Source organism: Canis lupus, chromosome 29, assembly GCF_048164855.1.
Source record: "Canis lupus baileyi chromosome 29, mCanLup2.hap1, whole genome shotgun sequence".
Classification (NCBI taxonomy): Eukaryota; Metazoa; Chordata; class Mammalia; order Carnivora; family Canidae; genus Canis; species Canis lupus.
Genome location: NC_132866.1, coordinates 34,811,545 through 34,835,076, shown reverse-complemented (window position 1 = coordinate 34,835,076; position 23,532 = coordinate 34,811,545). Strand labels below are relative to the sequence as shown.

The following is a 23,532-nucleotide window of genomic DNA, read 5'->3' as shown; positions in this document are numbered from 1 at the left end:
ATCTTTTACTGTGTTCACAGACTTCCCAGGACTGCTTGGTGAAAGTATTAAAGTGAGCAGCAAAAGGCATTCACTTTAGTATTAACTAGGCAACCCTTTGAGAGAATTTTTGATGTCCAGATAAAACTCTTAAGTTTTGACTTTCTGATTGCTGTCTTTAGTGTCTTGCCTCAGGTTTCTTAGCCCTTTCCTGCTAAAAGACAGCTATTACTGGAGTCAGCTAGACTTGGGTCTGTGTTTCTTGCCTTGCTACCTATTAACTGGTGACCTTTGGCAAATTAATTTCTCTGCTCAGAGACTTCTGTGCCCTTGGGAGGATAAAAAGGATGGTATTACATGGTTGCGAAGATAAAAATGGAATAATATCTGTAAGCACTTAGAAAGGTTACCTAGTATAAATCCTCAATAAATACTAGCTGTTATTATTGTGGATGATGGAACCAATATATCAGATAACAGTCCATAATCAAAGGATGCAACAGCCAGAAATATTGGTCTAATAATGTAAAACCAATAGGGTTGGATTTAAAGTCCTGCATAGGTTCTTGGAAAATGCACTGTGCACTCAATATAAATTATAGTGAGAAATGGCCTTATATAATAAACTAGCTCTAATAATAGAATTGTAATGTCCAAATATGAGAGAAAGTAGTTCCATTGTACTCTTTGTGTGTTCAGCCCACATTTAGAATATTAGGTCTGGTGTGCTGAGTGCTGCATTTTAAACAGTAATTAATTAGTACATCCCCATGAGATGGCCAGATGGAGGAAGGTTCTTCAGTCATGTCATATAAGTAAGGTTGAACAGGATAACATATAATCTAAAAGAAGACTCAACAAAACCTGGATTGCTATTTTCAAATAACTTTTGATCTGTTCAGAATATTCTTATGGGTGATTTTTAGCAAACAGAACTATGCTCGGGGGATTATTGCCAGAATTGCCATAAAGGATCTTATTGTGACAGTTGGAAAAATTTGAATATGGACTTATACAGCAGTATTAAGTTTCCTTAATTTGATAATTATACTTTGATTATGTAAGAACATCCTTGTTCTTAAGAATACAGGCTGACTCCTATATAGGGATAAAAAGCCATAATATATACAACTTACTCTCAAATGTTTGGGAGAAGACATATATATTTATATATATGACAAATATGTACATCTACAACTAACAATGAGTTCTTTGTAATGTTCTTATAATTCTTTCTGAAGAAAAAGCTTAAACTGATAAAATTGTTAGGACTGTGGGAAAATAGAATTAGGTTAACTTATGAGATCACAAACTTGCTCATCATTTAAAGTGTCAAACTCTGTTGAATGAGTGCAATGTTAGAAACAAGTATGAATTTTAAAGTAGAATATTATTTCCGAAGTTCATAATCTTTCATTTTATCTTTCTGCCAATTTTTCTGAAGGATGGCAAAGCAGAAAAAGCTGACACTTCTACTTCCGGAAAAGCAAGTATGAAATCAATTCTTGAAAACCTGAGTGATCTTTGGGATCAAGAGCAATATGATTCAGAGTACAGCCTGGAAAATTTTATGCATTCTCTCAAGTAACTATCAAATATTGGAAATGCAGTTGCTGCTAGTTCAGTTACATTTCTGCTGATATTCAGCAAATTTCAAAGTTTATGGTGAACTTTTAGCTCAATGTGTAAATAGATCTGAAGAATATTCAGCATAACGCTGGTTCTTGTTTCACTGGGGGGAACAAGTTATTCTCAAATATTTGCACTGTATTAAATTTAAATGTTAATGTGAAATGGTTTAAATTTTACATGCTGAATAGCTGCAGAGCAGAGGAACCAAACCAGGTTTACATGTGCTACCATGAGGTGTTCTTACTGGGAACGAGCCTCCTATCTTTATGTAGTCACTTTGTACAGGATAATATCCATGAGTACTTTAGTGTTCATGTACATTTTTTCTTTTAAATAGAACTTGTTTTTATAAATGATTAAAAATAGGGCTTTTTTTGTATAAAAGCCTTAATGAGCCATAATTTTAAAAAATAATGACTATGATATTGGTCACTCTTGGAACATGAAAATCTTAGACAATGAATTGAACCTGACCCTTGGTGGAAACCTTTATATATTTAATGCAGATACATAGTGTTTTTCAAATCTTTAACATCATTTTGTCAACTTTTAAAATATATCAACTATTCTGAATACAGGTAATGGTCTATTTAAGGCTATCATAACATCCTATTAAGAGGGTGTTTTTTTAATTTATCTAATGGCTAGGATATAGCCAGATTCAGAGAACATATGTACTCAATAGGTTTCAATCATATATATATATATATAATATATTTTTTGTAACTATGAACATATACAGTTTTCCAGAAGTAGATTTTACACTGTTTAGAATTCCAAAACCTATGGTGAAAAGACTGTTTATTGTAGTAATGCATGACGGAAGCATAAAAGGGAGAAATAATTCCTTTATATACACAAACATACATAAATACACATATCTATATGCACACACATACCTATTCTGCATCCTACAAGGTGCTTGGTATTGGCACTAAAATCATGTAGTTATACTGAGCAGCAATAATAATTGGGCATGAAGCTGATTAGTTGTTAGGAAAGTGAGCTCAATGGTGAGGGTGGGTATATGCATATAGATATGCATGTATATGTATGTGTATAATTTTATAAATTTCACACATAAATTAATACATGCCTGTGTGCATATATATGTATGGAATATATTTGTATATACATGTACAGGTAATAAACATCCCCAAGGTTTGTGGCTGGCCATACACATAGGCATTGGTTTAAAAACCATCAGACCTCAATTGTAAAAGAACTTTTTTGTTTAAAATCATTAAAGTTATACTGTTCTGCAGCATTTAGACATGGACATTTGTCACATTTCATTAGCTTTGACAACCATACTGTAACATTAAACCTAGCATTCCACAGAGAATAAAAAATAAGATTGAAACTGTAAAATATATGCAACTGTGTGTTATTTGTAGGAAATATCACTAGAAAAATCAAAAGACTAAAATTAATTTTTCAGATATAAAGGTTCTAAGCTCAACACCTTTTTTTCTTACTAAATTTTTATTTCTTCATTGTTTAGGATTTATTTATTTATTTATTTTTATTTATTTATGATAGTCACAGAGAGAGAGAGGCAGAGACACAGGCAGAAGGAGAAGCAGGCTCCATGCACCGGGAGCCCGACGTGGGATTCGATCCCAGGTCTCCAGGATCGCGCCCTGGGCCAAAGGCAGGCGCCAAACCGCTGCGCCACCCAGGGATCCCATGTTTAGGATTTATATTCAGATTATAGAAGACCAAAAGGAATCTCTTATGTAGAACATCCGTTGTAATAGCACTGGGTAGCTAAACCAGTATACATGAGTTAAATTCTTATTTGCCATTTATGTAAGCCAGCTTAAGCTCATAATAACTGAAGTTTTGTAAGAATATGTAGGCAACAATATATAATTAAAGAAATAGGAAAGGGCAGAAGAATTCACACCATAAAACTTAAAGATCCTTTTCCAATTTGAAAGGTCAGACAGGCTGAAAGATACTTAACTAGTTTAAATTTTAAGAGAGTAAAATATTTCTAGAAGCATACACAGGAAAATGGTTGCCTCTTAGTGGAAAAAGGTTGTAGGTCAGAGGAAGACTTAGTGTGACATAACATTAAAAAAATAACCTTTTGAATTGAATAAAATTAAACCACACATTCCAGAGTCACAGTAGTATAGCTTAGGAATAAATGGATACATAGGGAAAATTGAACTTAATATATGATATTAAAGATATTTATAGTTAATTTTGTGAATGTAATAAGGGTATGGTAGTTAACTTTTTTTTTAAGTGTGCATGTGGGAAGCAAAAAAGCATAAGAGGCTGTTGGTATTTTAAGCTGAATAATGGATTCATGGATATCCATTGTACTAGTTCTCGTTTTATGTTTATTTTTAACTTTTTGAAATTTTCCATAATAATCAGTCATCAGTAGTAATTCCTATAGGAAAATCTTACATATTTAGCACTATAGAAACATTGTTACAGGTATATATCCACGAACATTTCTCCAAAAATTATTCAAGTCTTTCAAGAAGAGCTTATTAAAATGGTAACAAGGATGAAAGTCTTTAATACTGGGACCGATTGAACCAGTATATTATAGCCTTATTCCTTCTGGGTGGTTATTAAAAGTTTACTTTTGAATAAGCTTAACTAACACTTTACGAACCATATAAAATATAAAGTTTTATAAAATACTTTTTTTTGTAAAGATTTATTTATTTATTCATGAGAGGCGGGGGGGGGGGCGGAGACAGGCAGAGGGAGAAGCAGGGAGCCCGATGCGGGACTCGATCCCGGGACTCCAAGACCACGCCCTGGGCCAAAGGCAGGCGCTAAATCACTGAGCCACCAAGGGATCCCCCTATAAAATACTTTAAAAAAGTAAAATGTGAAGCTGTTTGAGAATGTGACCACTTAGAGGCAAAAGTGGGGTAATTGTAAGAGTGTAACAGAAATTATAGAAAAACAGCTAGTATTGCATTGCATATCTGTTACAAATATTTAATCCCAGTATAATCTTATACCTCCTGATTAAAGATAGTACTCAGTGTGAATCTGTAAAGCAAAAACTTGAGTCTTGACAATTAATAAAAAAATGTTTACCGGGATCCCTGGGTGGCTCAGCGGTTTAGCGCCTGCCTTTGGTCCAGGGCATGATCCCGGAGTCCCGGGATCGAGTCCCACGTTGGGCTCCTGACATGGAGCCTGCTTCTCCCTCCTCCTGTGTCTCTGCCTCTCTCTCTCTATGTCTATCATAAATAAATAAATAAAATAAATCTTTAAAAGTTAAAAAAAATGTTCGCTATTCACACAAATTAGTGTTGATCATCATCTCTAAGATGACAAAAATTGTCTCCTACTTCAAGACAGTTCCTGCCAGTCCATGGTAGATTCTCTCAAACCAGTGAAGTTCTGTTAAAGAATGTAGAGGCTGCGATCCTATTACCTGTGTAGGGACAAAAGACTTGGTTTCAGGCTTTACTAGAAAATGGAGCTATAACTTAATTTTCTTTATAGAGCCTCATAGAACTCATGTATTCAAATGGGACCAGCACAAATTATCCATCAGCCTTCAGAAACACAGTCTGAAAAATCAGAATCCTAGGCTTGTACTACAGGTTAAGTTTAAGGTCTGGATGTAATAAGTATTTACTGTAGGAACCATAAATCAAGAAAATAACAATTCTGGGACCCTAGCAGAAGCAAATACAAAATTGCCATTTAGGAATAGTTTCAGATCAGGGTCCCATGGGGGAAAGATTCTAAGATTAAGTTTACACAGACAATCTATAGAAGGCAGTGAACTACCAGGAAGAAAAGTCAGGAGATGCAAATAGAATTAGTTCTTAAAGAATTGCAAATAGGGCAGCCAGGGTGGCTCAGCGGTTTAGAGCTGAGCTGCCTTCAGCCCAGGGCCTGATCCTGGAGACCTGGGATCGAGTCCCATGTTGGGCTCCTTGCATGGAGCCTGCTTCTCCCTCTGCCTGTGTCTCTGCCTCTCTCTCTCTCTCTGTCTCTCATGAATAAATAAATAAAATCTTAAAAGAACTGCAAATAGAATAATGTCAGTAACCATAAAGTAAGATGATTCAAATAATTAAATATAAAAACAAATTTCAAAAAGATCCATAAACGAATACTGGGATTGAAAATTTGATAGTTATTAGTGCAGATTTCACACAACAGGAGAGATTTTGACCTGGAGGATTGATTTTACAAAATCACCTATAATGGGGTATAGAGATGAATAATAGAAACTGAAAGAGCAGGCAAAAATCCTGGGGGATGGAATGAAAGCATCTAGTATACACTGAATAGGCCCAGAATGAAAGGGAGATTTTGGGACAAGAGACAAGACATCCCTACATCTAGTCCATCAGCAAGCTATTTCTAGCTCTAAGATAAATTCCAAATCTGTTCACTTTTCTTCACTACTACTATAGTTTCCATCAACTTAACTCCCTCGAACTACTATATTCTGACTGGTCTTCCCTGCTTGCCAAATTCTCCAGTAGCTTCCTCTAACACTCACACTGAATGTGAACTCAGTACAGTCTACAGGATTTACAGTTTCTGGCCCCTGCCCCTCTCTGACTTTCTCTAAGTTCACCATATTTACCCCAGTCAAATCAATCTGCCTGTACCTCGACATAAAACCAAATGCTTTTTCATCTTGGTTTGGTTCTTGCACAACAGTGGTATAGTGGGAAGACATAGAAAATGAAAAAGGGAGGAAATCTGGAAGAAAAGAAAGGTTAAGAAATCAAGAATTGTCTTTTGGTCATTAAATTAGAGATTTCTATAGCAAAGTAGAGATAATGAGTAGAGCCTAGGTTATAGGTTAGAGCTCAAAAGAAAGGTCAAGACTGGAAACAAATTTGGAAGATAATTAAAAGCATGAAACCAAATAAGATCTGGGAGCTTATGTATGTAATGAAATACTATACAGCAGTGAAAAATCAACGTGTAAGAAAACATGGATAAATCTCAAGGGTGAATGATAAAAATAGAATGTGTAGTCTGCATCCATTTATATAAAGACTGGGAAACAGGCAAAAATGAAACACTGGGGAATTACAAATCACGTATATGGTTATCTCACATTTAAAAAATGAAAAATGGCAGTCATCTGCACATCATTTATTTGTCATTTTCTACTCTGTGCCAAGCACAATGGGAGAAGCTCAAAGACTAGTGAGGAGTGGGGATACCAAAGTCAACAGCTGGTACAGTTACATTAATTTCAGAAAAAGGACCCTTCTAGGTAAATAGTATTTTCAATAAAAGAGTATCTCATAATGATGAGACTCAGTTAACCTGTTATAACAATTCCAAATTGATACACATCTAAAAAATAGACAAAACCACAAAAAAGAAATGGAAAACTCGAAGGTCATGATGAAAGATTTTAACACCTCTTTTTCAGTAGAACAAGCAGACTGGGGAGTGGGAGGTGGGAGATGACAACACGATATAGATAATTTTAATACAATGAAAAAACATGACTTCATTGACATATACACACACACACACACACACACACACACCCAGAGCCACTCAACAACTCCAGAATACATTCTTTGAAAATTTGTGGAACATTTACCAAACTGACCGTGTGCTGAACCATAATGCAAATCCTGGCAAATTTCAAGAAATCATATGTTGTGTTTACTTCCTCCAAGAGCATAAGTATTGGCATAAAGACAGAGATACACTTGACGCCCTCCCCAGTGCATGCAGGCCATAAAAGGAAGCTATACAAATTAGAAAATAAAACTTTCTACTTATAATGATTATATAAAATTCCAGAGAATCTACCAAAAAAACTACTAGAAGGAGTTTAGTAAGTTTGTAGGATATAAGGTCAATAGACAAAAAGTTGCATGTCTCTATATTAGCAATAAAAAAATTGGAAATTAAAGTTTAATTAAAAATTAAAGTTTAAATAAACTTTTTGTAATTGCACCAAACTATATAACACCCACAGCTACAGCAAACATTAAACAGAACCAAACTCAGATAAACATAAAATCTCACTCTAAAGGCCCATTGACCATTCATGTCCAGCTTTCAACACAAAATTACAAAACATGCTAAGGCAAGAAAGACACAATATGAAGAGACCAAGCAACACTACCAGACTCCTATGCAAAGACATTTAAAATAACTGATTAACATGCCATGGGCTTTAATGGAACATGCAAATAACATAAAAGGATAGATGAGTAATGTAAACCAAGAGACTGAAACCTGAGAATAAAAAGGGAATGCTAAAAATGAAAACTGTAACAGAAATGAAAATACCTTTGATGGTATTTTCAACAGACTCATCAACAGACTTGATACTGAGTCAAGTGACCTTGAAGTATGTCAATTGAAACTTCACAAACTGAAATGCAAAGAGGGGGGAGAAAGATGAAAGACAATACCCAAGATTCGAAGGATAATTACAAATGGTGTACCATATGTGTAATGGAATATCGGAAGAGAGAGAAAGCAAAAGAAATATTTTAAGTACTGATGACTGAGAGGGTTTTAAAATTAATGTCGGGAAGCTCAGAGAACAGCAAGCAGAATAAAAACCCCAAAAATCTACACCTATGCATATCATATTTAAACTGCATAAAGCCAAAGACAAAAATTTTTGAAAGAAGCTGGGCAGGAAAACATCTTTACCTATAAAGGAACAATGATAAAAATTTATCAGACTTTTCTTCACAAATCATGCAAACAAGAAGAGTAGAGTGAAATATTTAAAGTGGTAAAAGTAAAAACTCCCAACAACCTGCAATTCTTTGTCAAGTGAAATTATCCTTTAAAGATGAAGAACTAGAGACTCTCAGACAAAAACTGAGGAAATTTGTCACCAAGGAGACCTGCCTTGCATGGAATGTTGAAAGGAATTCTTCAGGGAGAACGAAAATGATAAACAGAAACTCAGATCTACATAAAGAAAGGAAAAGCATGAAGGGGAATAAATGAAGGTAAAATAGCACCTTTAACTTTTTGTGCTTAATTGATTTAATAGAAAACTGTTCAAAATCATAGTAAAAAGACAAAAACTAATTCAAAGGGCTACATGCTCCCCCATGTTTACTGTGGCATTATTTAAAATAATCAAACTACAGAAGTAGCCTAACTGTCCATTAATAGGTGAATGGATAAAGAAGATGTGTGTATGTATACACACACACACACACACACACACACACACACACACAGACATAAACTGGAATATTACTCAGCCATAAAAAGTGAAATATTGGGATCCCTGGGTGGTGCAGCGGTTTGGCGCCTGCCTTTGGCCCAGGGCACAATCCTGGAGACCCGGGATCGAATCCCATGTCGGGCTCCCGGTGCATGGAGCCTGCTTCTCCCTCTGCCTGTGTCTCTGCCTCTCTCTCTCTCTGTGTGTGTGTGTGACTCTCATAAATAATAAATTAAAAAATTTTTTTTAAAAAGTGAAATCTTGCCATTTGCAATGACATGGATAGAGCTAGAGAGTAAAATGCTAAGTGAAATAAGTAAGCTCTTTCTCTGAAAAGACAAATACCATATATTACTCATATGTGGAATTTAAGAAACTAAAGGCAGGGGAGGGGGTGAGAGACAAACCAAGAAACAGACTCTTTTTTTTTTTTTCATTTTTTTATTTATTTATGATAGTCACACAGAGAGAGAGAGAGGCAGAGACACAGGCGGAGGGAGAAGCAGGCTCCATGCACTGGGAGCCGGACGTGGAATTCGATCCCGGGTCTCCAGGATCGCCTGGGCCAAAGGCAGGCGCTAAACCGCTGCGCCACCCAGGGATCCCCAGACTCTTAACCATAGATAACAAACATGATTACCAGAGGGGAGGTGGGTGGGGGCATGGGTGAAATGGTTGATGGGGATTAAGGAGTGCACTTGTTAGGATATGCACTGGTTAATGCATGAAATTTCTGAATCACTAAATTGTACACCTGAAATTCATATAATACTTTATGTTAACTGTACTGGAATTACAATTTAGTAATAAAAATAGCAACAATGTACTTGGTAATTATACATAAGTGACATGAATGACAGCCATAAAGGACAAGAGGAAGGAAGTGGAAATACTCTCTTATATGGTATCTGTACTACCCATGAAGCACAGTATAGTGTTATTCAAAAGTGGACTTAGAATATTGTCAATGTACACTGCATACCCTAGGGCCACCAGTAAAAATTTTGTAAAATAAATAAAATTGACATTCTATTAGAGAATCTAATGATTTGCTTAAAAGAATCCAGAGAAGGCAGAAAAAGGGTTTGGGAGTCTTTAGAAGATACAAAAAGCGAGAACAATGAGTAAAAAACAGCTATAATATGGCAGATTTTAATCCAACTATATCAATAATCACTTTAAGTGTAAATAGCCTAAATACATCAAGGCAGAGACTGAGTAGATTTAAAAAATAAGACCCAACTACATGTTAATCTACAAGAAACCCACTCTCTCTTTTTCTACTCTGCAAAAGACACTGGTAAGAGAAGGAGAAGAGAAGCCACAGACTGGAATAAAATATTTGCAAAATGCATAGAGGACTTGCATCCAAAATATACAAAGAACTCTTAAAACTCAACAATAAGAAAACAACCCAATGTAAAAAATGGGCAAAAGATTTGAATAGACTTCTCACCAAAGAAAATACAGAATAGCAAATAAGCATATGAAAAGATGCTCAACATCATACATCATTACGGAATTGCAAATTAAAGCAATGAGATGCCACTACACACCTCTTAATAGCTAAAATCCCAAACCTGATGACACTAAATGCTGACACGGATGTGGAAGAACAGGAAGTCTCATTCATTGCTGGTAGGAATGCAAAATGGTATAGCCACTTTGAAAGACAGTTTGGCATCCTATTGCAAAGCTAAACGCAGTCTTACACTGTGATACAGCAATCATGTTCATATTTACCCAGATGAGTTGAAAACTTACGTTCACCAAAAAGCCTGCTCATAGATGTTTATAGCAGCTTTATCCATAGTTGCCAAAAACAAGAAGCAACCAAGATGTTCTTCAGTAGGTGAGTGGATAAACTGTGGTACTTCTAGACAATGGATAATTATTCAGCACTAAAAAGTAATGAGCTCAAAAGCCATGAAAAGACATGGGAAAAACTTTAAATGCATCTAGCTTAGTGAAAGAAACCAGTCTGAAAAGGCTTTCTACTATATGATTCCAACTATGTGACATTTTGCAAAAGGCTCAAACTATGGAGACAGTATAAAGATCAGTTGTTGGCAGGGGGAGGGGGTATGAATAGCTGGAACACATGGGATTTTAGGACAGTTAAACTGTCCTAATTTTGTGTGCTGCTATGATGGTGGATATGTGATATTCTGCATTTGTCAAAACCCACAGAAATGTACAACACAGAGTCAACCATAATGTAAACTACAGACTTTAGTTAATAACTTATCAATATTGATTGATCAATGATAAGTGTACAGTACAGTACACATCTTGCATGAGTACACATGCAAGATTTAGTTAATAGGGGGATCTGGGGAGAGATATAAAGGGGGTACACGGGAACTCTGCCCTATTTGATCAGTTTTCTGTGAACTTAAAATTGCTCTATGAAGTGAAAGTATTTTAAAAATAGGCACATGACGGTGCCTAGGAGACTCGGTTAAGCATCCAACTCTTGGTTTTGGCTCAAGTCATGATCTCAGATGGGGAAAATTAACCAGGCAGGAAACCACAAATGTTGGAGAGGATGCGGAGAAAAGGGAACCCTCTTACACTGTTGGTGGGAATGTGACCTGGTGCAGCCACTCTGGAAAACTGTGTGGAGGTTCCTCAAAGAGTTAAAAATAGACCTGCCCTATGACCTAGCAATTGCACTGCTGGGGATTTACCCCAAAGATACAGATGCAATGAAATGCCGGGACACCTGCACCCCGATGTTTCTAGCAGCAATGGCCACAACAGCCAAACTGTGGAAGGAGCCTCGGTGTCCATCGAAAGATGAAGGGATAAAGAAGATGTGGTTTATGTATACAATGGAATATTCCTCAGCCATTAGAAACGACAAATACCCACCATTTGCTTCAATGTGGATGGAACTGGAGGGTATTATGCTGAGTGAAATAAGTCAATCGGAGAAGGACAAACATTATACGGTCTCATTCATTTGGGGAATATAAATAATAGTGAAGGGGTATGGAAGGGAAGGGAGAAGAAATGGGTGGGAAATATCTGAAAGGGAGACAGAACATGAAGACTCCTAACTCTGGGAAACGAACTAGGGGTGGTGGAAGGGGAGGAGGGTGGAGGGTGGGGGTGACTGGGTGGCGGGCACTTAGGGGGGCACCTGACGGGATGAGCACTGAGTGTTATTCTGTATGTTGGCAAATTGAACACCAATAAAAAATAAATTTATTATTAAAAAAAAGTCATGATCTCAGGGTTGTGAGATTGAATCCCACATTGGGCTCCATGCTCAGCACAGAGTCTGCTTGGGATTTTCTCTCTCCCCCTCTGTCCCTACCCCAGCTCACACATGGGTGTACACACATGACTTCTCTCTAAAATAAATAAATATTTATTTATTTTTAAAGATTTTATTTATTCATGAGAGACACAGAAAAAGGCAGAGACATAGGCAGAGGGAGAAGCAGGCTCCCAGGATCACGACCTGAACCAAAGGCAGATGCTCAATCACTGAGCCATCCAGGCATGCCAATGAACAAATCTTTAAAAAAAAAAAAAAATTGGCACATGATTTAAAAAAAAAGTCAATTAGAAAATGGACAAAAGACATTTCACTAAAGAGGATACAGAGATGACAAATGTACATATGTACACGAAGAGATGTTCAACATCAACTAGCTTTCGATGTTTGAAGCTCAACCAAGTGTGGAGATTAACAGATGGAGTTTTTTTATACTTCTCTACCTCTCTCCGCAAATTGACAAAATAAAATAAAACCCTTCCAGATACTGGTAGGCTTAAGGAAAGGCAAAAAGGAGCCTGGAGATGAGGAGCAGGGAAATTGAGGTTGGGAACAGGAAAGCAGGCCAGTCCGAAGGAGCAACTGGTAACCATGACCAATGGAAATCACTTCTAATTATTCAGGAGTTGAAAAGTGGATTATACAGAGGTTCAACCTACAAATAATTCCATGTTCATGTTATCCACACATCAGCTTTTACCTTTCACAGAGCCATCTTTAAAAAGTGTTCCATTGAACAAAAAAGTGCACAGATTGCAGCGTGTAGCTCAATTCTCACACCTGTGTATTCAACACCCATATCAAGAAAGTCACCAGACCCCAAAAGTCACCTTCATGCCCCCTTTCAGTAATTCCTGCACCTGTTTATATAAATGGAGTCCTAAGTTGCTTACTTTTTGATCATTAAGTTTGTGGGATCCCTTTATAATGTTGCACAAACTTTTGGATCTTCATTCTGTTGCGATACAGTATTCCATTTGTGGGTATACTGCAACTTATGCATTCTAACATTACAGGGCATGTGGAGAGTTTCCAGTTTGGGGCTGTGTGAGTTATGCCATGATCATTTTTGTACATGCCTTTTGGGAACATGCTACATATTTCTGTTGGGCATATGAATGAAAAACCTGAGTCATAGGATAGATTCACATCTTGCTCTTGTAAAACAGGTTTCTAGAATGGCTGCACCACTTTACATTTCTACCGGGATTTATCTAGAGCCTCCCTAATATTTGGTATTTTCATTTTTATTCATTCTCATGGGTATGGGTTGGAATTGTGGGTTTTTTATTTTATTATTCTAGAGGTGGAGGGAAAGGGCAGAGGGAGAAAGAATCGCAAGCAGACTCCATGCTGAGCACAGAGCCTGAGGCGGGGCCCCATTTCATGACCTGAGCTGAAACCAAGAGTCAGATGCGTAACTGACTGCGCCCTCAGGTGCCCCAATTGTGTTTCGGTTTTAATGATGAGTAATGAAATTGAGCTTAAGGGCCTGGTCTTTGAAAAGGGAGGCCAAGCACCCAAGACAGTTCCTCACCTAGGGACCAAACCCAGAGAGCTCTTCCATGTAGAATCTCATTGGGTAAGGCCGGCACTAAAGGTGACAAGTTGGAATATTTCTAATATACTTAACAATTCAGCTCAAACCATCTTTTTTATTTTTATTGAGGTATAATTGACATATTGTTTTAGTTTAGGGTGTGCAACAGTGATTCAACTTTTGTGTACATTTGACAAGGTCATCACAGTGGGTTTACCTACCTGTCACCTTACAAGGACAATACAATATCACTTCCTCATGACTTATTTTATAGCTGCCAGTTTGTACTTTTAATCTCCTTTACCCAATTTGTGCCTCACTCCCTATCTCCTCTTGGGGAGATTGGTGGTCGAGCAACCACCAATCTGTCCTCCACATCTGTGAGCCTGGGTTTTATTTTGCTCTGCTTTTTAGAATCCACATACAAGTGAACTGGCAGTTCATCTTAAACCAAAGATTTGACCAGTAATCACAAAGAAGAAAATGTACAAGAGTGGGGCTGCGCCTTGCGGGGCCTGAAGGAAATGCTGGCGGAAGTGGGTGTGTAAGCGGGTGCAGCCCAGTCCTCCTGGTCAGAACCCCAGCAATGCCCACGCTCAGAAGATCATTTTGTCCATCACACTATTCAACGAGACAGACTAAGGGTAACTTTCACTTATCTGTTCTAGTGACCGCTTCATTCCAGGCCTTTATCTGTGGGGACCCCCTCGGCTCCCCAGTGTTGATCTGAAGAGGATTTCAAACTGAAGGCATTGGAGGTTGAGTAGAGGCAAAACCAGCTGTCAGTTTCCCTTCTCTAAGGGCAGAAGCTCCCTGGAGCCAGGCTGGGCGCTGTGGCCTTTCTCGGGAGGTCTCCTCTGGCTGGAGGGAGGTTGGGGAGAGCACCCGCACCTGCATCAACAAAATTCATGGCCAGCTTGCTCATTTTTTCTCCTGGAAACCCACTGTCTTTCCTAAATAAACCCTGTGAAGCCCTGTTCTCCCTCTCGCTTCCTCCCAGGAGGTCACGTTCTAAGCCCCGCCCTTAATTCACATGCACGTGAACAATCCCACGTGTTGAATATTCTCATTCACACGCAGAAGCAGCTGCTCGGATTCACCTGCCTTTTGTCAGTTCATTAGAAGGCTCCAAATCACCGGACCTAAATGGGGAGAGGAAAGGGTTCTCCCCTTAGCAGCCCTGTGAATAGCAGTAGGACCCATCAACTGGACCCCCCCAGCCCCCGGCCCTTTCCGGAACAGGAACCGAAGGAGGCCACAGCCATTCCAGTTTGAGGGTGCCCAGGGGACCCATGTCTGTGCCAAGGGGCTGGCGAGAAGCCACCAAGCCCGGTTTTAAAGCCGAGTGTGCATCTGAGCTTGCGGGTGAGGGGCCCCGCAGCCTGGTGGGCGTGGGCGGCCAGGGCCGGGCTTGCACGACTGCTCAGCACCGTTACTATCCTGCAAGGAGGTGGCTTCCGGCCGCCGTCCAGCCCCCGCGTTGGCCGGGCCGGGCCTCGGGGCTTCTGCCCCCGGAGCAGTGCCCGGCTCACCGAGGCGCCTTCGCTTCCCAGCCCCCTCCGCTCCAGGGCTCAGGACACGGGGGTCCGAGCCGGCCCAGCGGCCTGATAGCGGGGTTCCGGGGTTCCACCTGTGGCTCAGTGCGGGCGGAGGTATCTTTAGGAAATCAAACGGAAAAGGGACCCGAGACCTGACCTGCGTCCGGCCCTGCCGGCGGGGGGGGGGGGGGGGGGGGGGGGGGGCGGCAAGGGCCCCGGAGCAGCGCTCTGTGCTGCCCGCCGCTAGCTCCGCCCCGGGGCACCCTGCCGGCCGCGCACGCCCAGCCCCGCAACCGAGCCGCGCCTCCGGCCGAGGGGCGCGGCCACCCCCGGGTCCGCTTACCTGTCGCGCTGGGCGAGGGGCGAACCGGGGCCTCCAAGGGGGAGGCGCGGCCGCGGGGCCCGGTCTGGGCGCCCCCAGGTCGCGGCCGGAGCGGGGACCGGGACCGAGGGGGCCCGCGGACGCCGCCAGCGGCCCGGTCCCTTCCCGGAGCCGAGCCCCGCCTCCCCCGGGGGGCGGCGGGCGGGCTCCCCTCGGGCCCCAGCGCTGCGCGGCCGCGGGAGCCTAAGACGCCCGCGCCAGAGCCCGTGAGGCCGGTCTCGGGGTGGGACCCCCCACCTGCGCTTCGCGAAGGTTCTCCGGGGGATTCGGCCGTGCAGCCCCTGCGATCCATCGTCTAAAAGGATTAAACCGTCCCTACGAGAGAGCTTCCAGCGCGTCCGAAGTCGAGAGGGGACCGCAAAGACCCATTTTCTGAAATGGCCAGAGAGAGTCTAGTGTAAAAAGTCAAACGAAAGGGGCGTACTTACGTTGTCGCTGACTTTTTTGGTTCGGGTTTTGAAAATTGGTCTCAAGTACCGGCATAAAAACCCAACCGCCCCTTAAAAACCTTGCATTGACTACACGTGCATTGTGTCAACAAATACCTCCCTTTTGCAAATGTGCTTAAAAAACAAAAAAAGTGTGTCAAAGAAAAGGTGAATTTTGCTGTAGTCTGCTGTAATTTGTCCCCCCTCCCAAAAAGGCTAACCAAGCAAATCTGAATGTGCGAATGTCCCCAAGATGCAATCTGTACACTCCAAGCTACTCCTTAGCAAATGCAAAGGATGACAAGTGTCAGTACTTCATACAACTATATTTAATAAGTTGTTATTACAGAAAAAAATGAAGTCCAAACTACAAAGTTTAAGCAGTTGTAAGCAATAGCTGCATTGAGCTCCATGTGTAGTCACAGTACTGCAGTTCCATACAAGCAATATTCGTCCAAGCCCCAAAGGCGGAAGCTGAGTAAGGGTTACTAGCAAAAACAATCTAAGAGAACAGGTAATAAAAGATACATTTAAAATTAGTTGTTAGTTGAAAAACAAATACAGAGATCTTAGCTGTGAACACTCTAAAAGTTATGTCCATTATTTTGACAGCAAAAATACAAATACCTAATACTTTATACCCCAACAGAACTATATCCAGAAAAGAAAGAGAGCAGAAGTTATCCTGTATTAGCACCCGAGTTTTCTACTTGTTGCCATTAGCATCGCCATACAAATTTAAACATCCCCAAATCACATATCCACTTCTTGATCCATTTTGGGGTATAAAGTCAACAGCATTAATTATAAAATACTTTATGGTAAAATGGAACACTATTGCAGCTGAGATAGAGAAATTTGCTTATTATAAAAAAAAAAAACAACCCAAAATGTTAGCTGACATACCATACAAACTGGTGAAAAAGCAACATTCCATACAAATAAGCCAGTTTTAACAAAAAGATACTTTTTTTTCACTAATCTGTGACTAAGCTTTCACTCAAACCTTGCAAGTAGAGATGTCACAATACTCAAATATTTAGGTAGGAGCTTTACCCAGTTAAATGCCATTTTGTTGCTAATATAGTAGATAAAATGAAAACTAGCAGTTACTCGCTAATTGCATAAATGCAGTACACTCTGCATTAGCCCATGCCTCACTAACAAGCTATAAAACACAAGAAATAGGCAGAAATCTAAGCATAATCTTTATACCACTAAGCAAGAATTTCCAATTTCTTTTCTTCTGTTCCTAATCGTTTATTTGTAGCTAAAATGTAAAATTCCAACCCGTAGTACCCACTTTGAGTTAAAATTTTACATCATGACTTGATCTAATCTATATATTATTTACAAAACTGAATACATAGAGCATACCCAAGAGCCAACTCTGGACACACGTGTCTCCAAGTTATTGATGAGCTCGGCTCCGTGGCAACGGAGCTGCACGAGGCCATCAAGGACTCTAGAAACACCATCATCTAGAGCAAGTCATCGAATGTTCTGTTTACGCAACACCAGTCTCGCAGTCGTAGAGGACCCAGCGTCGGTGCCATTACAGTGACGCGGGGCCTTGCCGGCACGGCCTCCGGGGCCCGGGGTGTTGGCGGAGCAGGAGGGCGGGCAGCTCGTGCTCCGGCGGCCCGAGGTCGCCACAGTGAGGGGCGCACGGGGGCACCGTCACGGGGAGGCTGGGGTCGGGGAAGACGGGGGCGGGCACCGTCCATGTCCAGTGGTGACGGCCGAGGGCGCCGGCTCAGCCAGCCGGCCCCGCCGCAGACACCCTCGGAGGCGGCGCCCCCGCAGCCTCCCCCGCTCTCGGGCGCCCCCAGCCGTCGCCACTGTGCATGCACCGGAGGCTGAGCCCGCAGCGAGGCCGGCTTCTCGCCCCCGGGCCGCGGCTCCCTCGCGCTCCCTCGCGTGCGCGCGCACAGGACGGAACGCAGAGTCCCGGGGAGAGCGAGGAAGCGCTCTGGAGGCCCAGCCGGGGTCCAGGCTGGCGGTGCTCGGCGGGGCTGGCTCCGCCATCCGGGCCCCCGACTCGCTGCACCTGGTGTTGTATAAATCCACTGCGACAGCCCTAGACAACCGTACTGTGACATCCCTAGTCTTACACTAAACCGCTGTAATAAAGGAAAAGGCTTGTCAAAATCTCACATGTTCTGCTCATTCTGTCATTTTATTACCCAATTATCCATTACATTTTCCAATCGCTTTACATAACCAACCATGTTCATCGTTGTCACACTATTGTAAACCACATCAGCAAGTTAATACATAAAGCTTTGCATTTCAAAAAACTAGACACTTTAGTAACAATATTACAAAGGTTTTAGCTTCAAAAATAACTGAAAATGAAAAAAATAAACTTTTAAAGAATTAGCATCATAAAATTAATTTATTCCAAGTAAAAATACAAAATAATATTATGACATTGACCAGATATGAAAGTCCCTCCCAGAAACAACTCTAGTAATGATTGAGAAAGCACTCCTTAAAGAAAATACGAAATAAAATGAAAAATATGTAAATATGTTTAATTTTTTTCTTAGCAAAAAATCTTTCTAAAAATAACAATGAAAATTTGTCTCAGTACAAAGGCTACATTACTATTGAAAAAATACCAGCATGAAGAAAAGGTACATATTTGACAGTAGAAAAATGATTTCAGTGAATCACAATGTCTAAAGTTTGCAATGAAAATAAATCTGCAATAAAGATTTATGCCTTTTTTCTTTTCTTTTTTTTTCTATTTTTTATACAAACAGTACAAACAGTATTGCACATAACAACAAATAGTCGAGGTTAGGTTATAGCCTTCAAAAAATCGACTAGTTCAAGTGTCACATCAAGGAAAGGCCACAACAGGACCTGTGATACCCAGGGGCTTCCCAGTCAAGTTGCAGGTCAGAACACCTCTTGTGTTTTAAAAAATAATTTTTTTGAAGGACCCTCTCTTTTAATATAACATTAACAACTTGGGGGCACATTTATTTACAAAACAAAAGGGAACATGTTATAATTTAATAAACTAAAAAAGTTCTCTTTAAAAAAATACAAACAGAAGAACTCTTTCACAATCCTGGTCAGCCGAGCACAATCAACGCTTGATTATAAATATACAAATGAAGGGAAAGTAGTCTCCACCATCTATCCACAACTTTCAGCACCAAAGGGAGTTTATTCTTTGTAACCTATTCTTCATGACAATGGTTTTCACCTCCACATCAGCTTCCCGCTGTACAAAGCTTCCAGCTTTTTTTTTTTTTTTTTTAAATCTCAGTGTTGTTTTAGTACATGAAAGAGGGGTGCTTCTTCAAAAAGTTTTGCTTCTTTCACATAATTAGGTAGATTTCTGTAGGTTAGATATGATCTTTAATATTATAGTTATAAAGCTCTAACTTCTTCATTTTCAAAAAACACAAATAAGCATGAAAAAAATAAAGTTACCCATCTGTTAAATCATTTTTTCTTGCAGAATTAAATTAATATATATTTTTCTGAATAAACTTACTTAGAAAATATCATTTTCTTTCCTATATTTCAAAATTGAGGTATTGCAAAAGATCATGTCAGTCAGAAAGCATGCCTTTTTCCTTAAAAACAAACAAACAAAAAAATCTTCAGCCAACTTTTGAAAACTGTCTAGAATACAAAAAGTAGTAGTGCATAACAAAATTTCTTGTACAGATGAAAAAAACCACAAACATAGAAAAAAACAAACAGAAAACCACAGCTGGGCTGGAAAAAAGCAATTATTACCAAAAAGCCCAGAGGTAACCTCAAAAGGGGAGAATTCTAATATGCATTTTTAATCCAGTAAAAAACTATTTTGTTTTTTTCCTTTTTTGAAAACAAACTATAGTTTGAAAGCTGGTAATTGCAACTAAACACTGGAGAAACAAAACAAAACAAAAAACAAGCAGTATTAACTTAAGACACAGGACAAGGACATCACAGCACATAAAACACAGCGACTTAAATCTATTCTGCAGTGTCATATCCAGTCAGATTGTCCCCAGAATTCCAAAACATAGGAAGAAGATAAAAAAAAAAAAAGAAAAGAAAAAGAAAAAGAAAAGAAAGATTTACATAGTCTCACAATCATTGTGTTTATATATTACTATCTGCAGCCCAAGAGTGAATGCTAAAAAAATGTCCACGGTCATTATAGCAGGTCTTAGTTCTATTCAAGCTTTACAGGATAAATCCAGGGAATTAAGTAATTTCTCACCCAGACAACCAACCCTGCCCAGGCCATCTTGTTTTGGAGAGACATTTCTTTAGCATCACTGCCACGCAACTTTCTTAAAATGTGCCTAGTCTGTCAATCTGACATCTTATCTCTATATACTGTATATATTCCTAGTGTTTGTAAGCTAAGATGAGCTCTTTGGTTTTCTGGACAAGGTCTGAAGCTAATGTAAAATGGTGCGAGCACTAGGAGATTGTAACTAAGAGCTCATGTGTTAGTTAATAGTATACCAGTTATGAACTGTCAAGTTCGTTAATGTCTGACACAGAGGCTTTAAACAGTTAAGTTTGATCACAGTTAGACATAATCACTTTACTATATAAAATAAATTGCACAATATATAACAGAGCACCGCAAAGTACTTCATCTACCATCCACAAATTTGCTTTAAGAATATCCTACACCTAGGTTTTATATTGGTTGTAATATAGGTCATTCTGTTATGGGCTCTTCCTAATTTCAGAAGCATTCCATTTATTGAGGCATGCCTTCCTCCAGTCAATTACCAATTCTTTTGAGTGAAAAAAACTCTTAAAAAATCAGTATTTTATAGCTTATATAGATTCTTAATTTGTGCATTGTGGGAAGGTTTTATACTAGACATTGGATATAAAATTTATTGCATGCAGCAACCTGATTAAGTAAACATGCAGTCAGAAATAGTGACCTTCCGTTGAAGCTTTCTGTTGTCTACTCTGATCTCCTTTCGGCAGCTGATTCTACCCCTAAATCACAAACATGTGTTGTTGGGTTTCTTTAAATTGATACCTTAGCCTGAAGAGAGTATTATGGTATTAATAATACCATCTTAATAGCAGCAAAAGCTATTGCAGCATAAATTTACGTAACACTAAAAGATCTAACCAAAATCCTCAGCAAAACAAAAATCAAACATGAAGGAAAAATAAAGATTCAGCTTATGAGGTATCCTTACATGTCAAAATAGAAAACTAAAGGCCTATTTTCATTAAGGGTTACCCTTACTCTAAATGACCCCAACTAATGATTGCTGAACTGTTGTGAAGTTTTTGCTACATCTGCCACCTACTCATGAGTATTACCTTTGGTAAGTCTTCTCCTAGGGGCAACTCTCTAAGTTTCTGAAAATAAGTGCATGCTCCAGTTCAAAAACAATCAGAACAACAACAACAACAACAACAACAACAACAACAACAACACAACAAACAAAAAAAAAATCACAGACGTCAACCTGATGGCCGCTGATGAGAATGGCAGTCTACGAGTGACAAATCAGGTGTAAGAAATTAAGGTACCAAGCAGACAAAGGTGTGAATCAAAGTGCAAATCAGTACCGTTATACACTCTGCAATTCTGCATTATACTGGACTGAGTTCAGTAATATGACTGTAAATAATAGTAATAATAAAAAGACCCATTTCTTCTTTAAAAATCGAGAACGAATGCACAGATTTCCAGAACACTGTAAGCCCTGAGGCAGTGCCCTCTCTTTTTCCCTCCTTGTTATCTACTCCAGTACTTGTGGCTGGGTCTGCCCTGGGCTCAGCTCCAGCGGAACGGGACATGCCGAGGGCGGTCGCCTCCCTCCTTCACCAGCGGTTTGTGGAACTCCCGCCCCGCACGGGAGTGTATGCTCGCCCAGCAGTATTCACAGTAATACTGCAGACAGGTGACGTTGGCACAGAAGAACGGGGCAAACTTCCCGCCACAGCGCGTGCCCTGGCACTCATCACACATCTGATCATCCAGCACATATGGCTTCACTTCCACCTGTACCCAAAGAGAAGAGACAGGAAAACATGTTTAGCAAAGCTTCATCACGTTTCTTCCTTTGAGGACTTACAGTATAGCTTAAGGTGTGTCAGGCAGACAAAGGTGTGAGTCAAAGTGCAAATCAGTACTTTGAATTCAGTGGTACTGGATGGCAGCTGAGAGTCTGCGCTTTGTGTTTTTTTTTTTTTTTTTTTAAGATTTTATTTATTCTATTCATGAGAAAGAGAGAGACAGAGAGGTAGAGACACAGGCAGAGGGAGAAGCAGGCTCCACACAGGGAGCCTGATGTGGGATTCGACTCCAAGTCTCCAGGATCAGGCCCTGGGCCGAAGGCAGCACTAAACCGCTGAGCCACCTGGGCTGCCTGAGTCTTCACTTTGGAATTGGTTGATTTACAGGTTGTGTGATCACAGGCAAATTCTTAACCTCCCTCTGCATTTGTTCGCTTTTCGCTCTGTGAATCTGTCAAATGGGTATATTTTATACATAGTAGTGCACACATATTTGCATATCTGTAAAATGGGCACAATGATGCCCGCCTCCAAGGGTGCTGCTACAGATCAAGAGAGGTAGCGCATGTACAAGGACCTGGATCTGGAAGGCCAGGCGGCATTGGCCATTGGGGGCGAGAGAGAAAGGGGGTCAGGAAGAGGAACCAGCTGGGACAAAGCTCACAAACAGGCACAGGCAAGGAGCGAAGTTGGGGAATGGTGTGGTGTGAGCCAGCCCGGAGGGGCATAGTCACACTGGCTGGCAAGACAGGCTGGGATGTGATACCACAGCGAGGCTCGAGGCCTTAGTATTTTAGTGACAAGGCTTCCAAAAGTCTGTCATCCCAGGTCTATCACACCATGTCCAGGGGACTAGAGGGAAAAGTGGAGGGGACTAGTGACCTGCTAAGCTACTATAATAATTGAGACTTTCATATTTTTTGGACTTTATTCCTTAATCTCCTCCTATCACAGCCCTTCAGGGGACAATTCATAATTTAAACAAAGCAATGTGGTATAGTGGAAACCAAAAGCAAGGAAGAACAAAGTTGCCAGAGTTTTCCCTATGCCCTCTTCCTAGAACCGCAGAAAAGGGACATCATTCATGTTTGCATCTTGAATGTTAGAAATTAGCACAAAGGTGACAAGTCTGTGATCGGGCCCCTTCCCATGCAGCCCTCCAGGACAATTCTGGGGAAGAGTGACACCGTGGCTACCGTGACAAAGACACTGGGCTTTGGGACAGGGGGTAACTGCCTGGCAATTCCACCTGCTTCTGGGTGCAGCCAGGAGGTTCTAGCAGGGCACGAGGCAGGGTACAGGTAAGGGGCAGCAGGGTGGACAGAACGGGGTGAGCAGGAAAGATGGCCTACCTAGGATCAGACACTCAACTTTCCTGGCTCCTCTCCTCCATGGGAAGGCCCCTCTGCTGGCCTCCTCTGGAGTTCTGTCTCTGGCCATGAGCTCCAGTCCACAGGACCAATGGCCAGCCAGGTACTCCAACTTGGAAGACCCGCCTGAGAAGACCTGTAGCAGCTCTTGGTTACCCAGGGGGAATTGTCCTCTGGCT

The 23,532-nt window shown here is 40.4% G+C and overlaps 2 protein-coding genes across 16 annotated transcripts in view; one reads left to right on the top strand and one right to left on the bottom strand.

The window, feature by feature from the left end:
- Positions 1–2,982, top strand: part of BTAF1 (B-TFIID TATA-box binding protein associated factor 1) — a 95,534-nt gene extending 92,552 nt beyond the window's left edge. Inside the window, exon 38 of the mRNA XM_072806129.1 lies at positions 1,424–2,982. Within this exon, the coding sequence (XP_072662230.1) occupies positions 1,424–1,567 (144 nt within the window). The 3' untranslated portion in view covers positions 1,568–2,982. The remainder of the gene's footprint in view (positions 1–1,423) is intronic.
- A 13,294-nt stretch (positions 2,983–16,276) lies between these two features.
- CPEB3 (cytoplasmic polyadenylation element binding protein 3) overlaps positions 16,277–23,532 on the bottom strand; it is a 199,551-nt gene continuing 192,295 nt past the window's right edge. For 10 of the 15 annotated variants that reach the window (XR_012020878.1, XM_072806117.1, XM_072806120.1 and 7 more), the window contains one exon: positions 16,277–21,969. Coding sequence is in view for 11 of the 15 variants with exons in the window: in XM_072806117.1 (XP_072662218.1) it covers positions 21,742–21,969 (228 nt within the window). In the remaining 4 variants the exon portion in view is untranslated. The remainder of the gene's footprint in view (positions 21,970–23,532) is intronic. The other 5 variants (XR_012020877.1, XR_012020875.1, XR_012020876.1 and 2 more) reach the window with 5 other exon arrangements.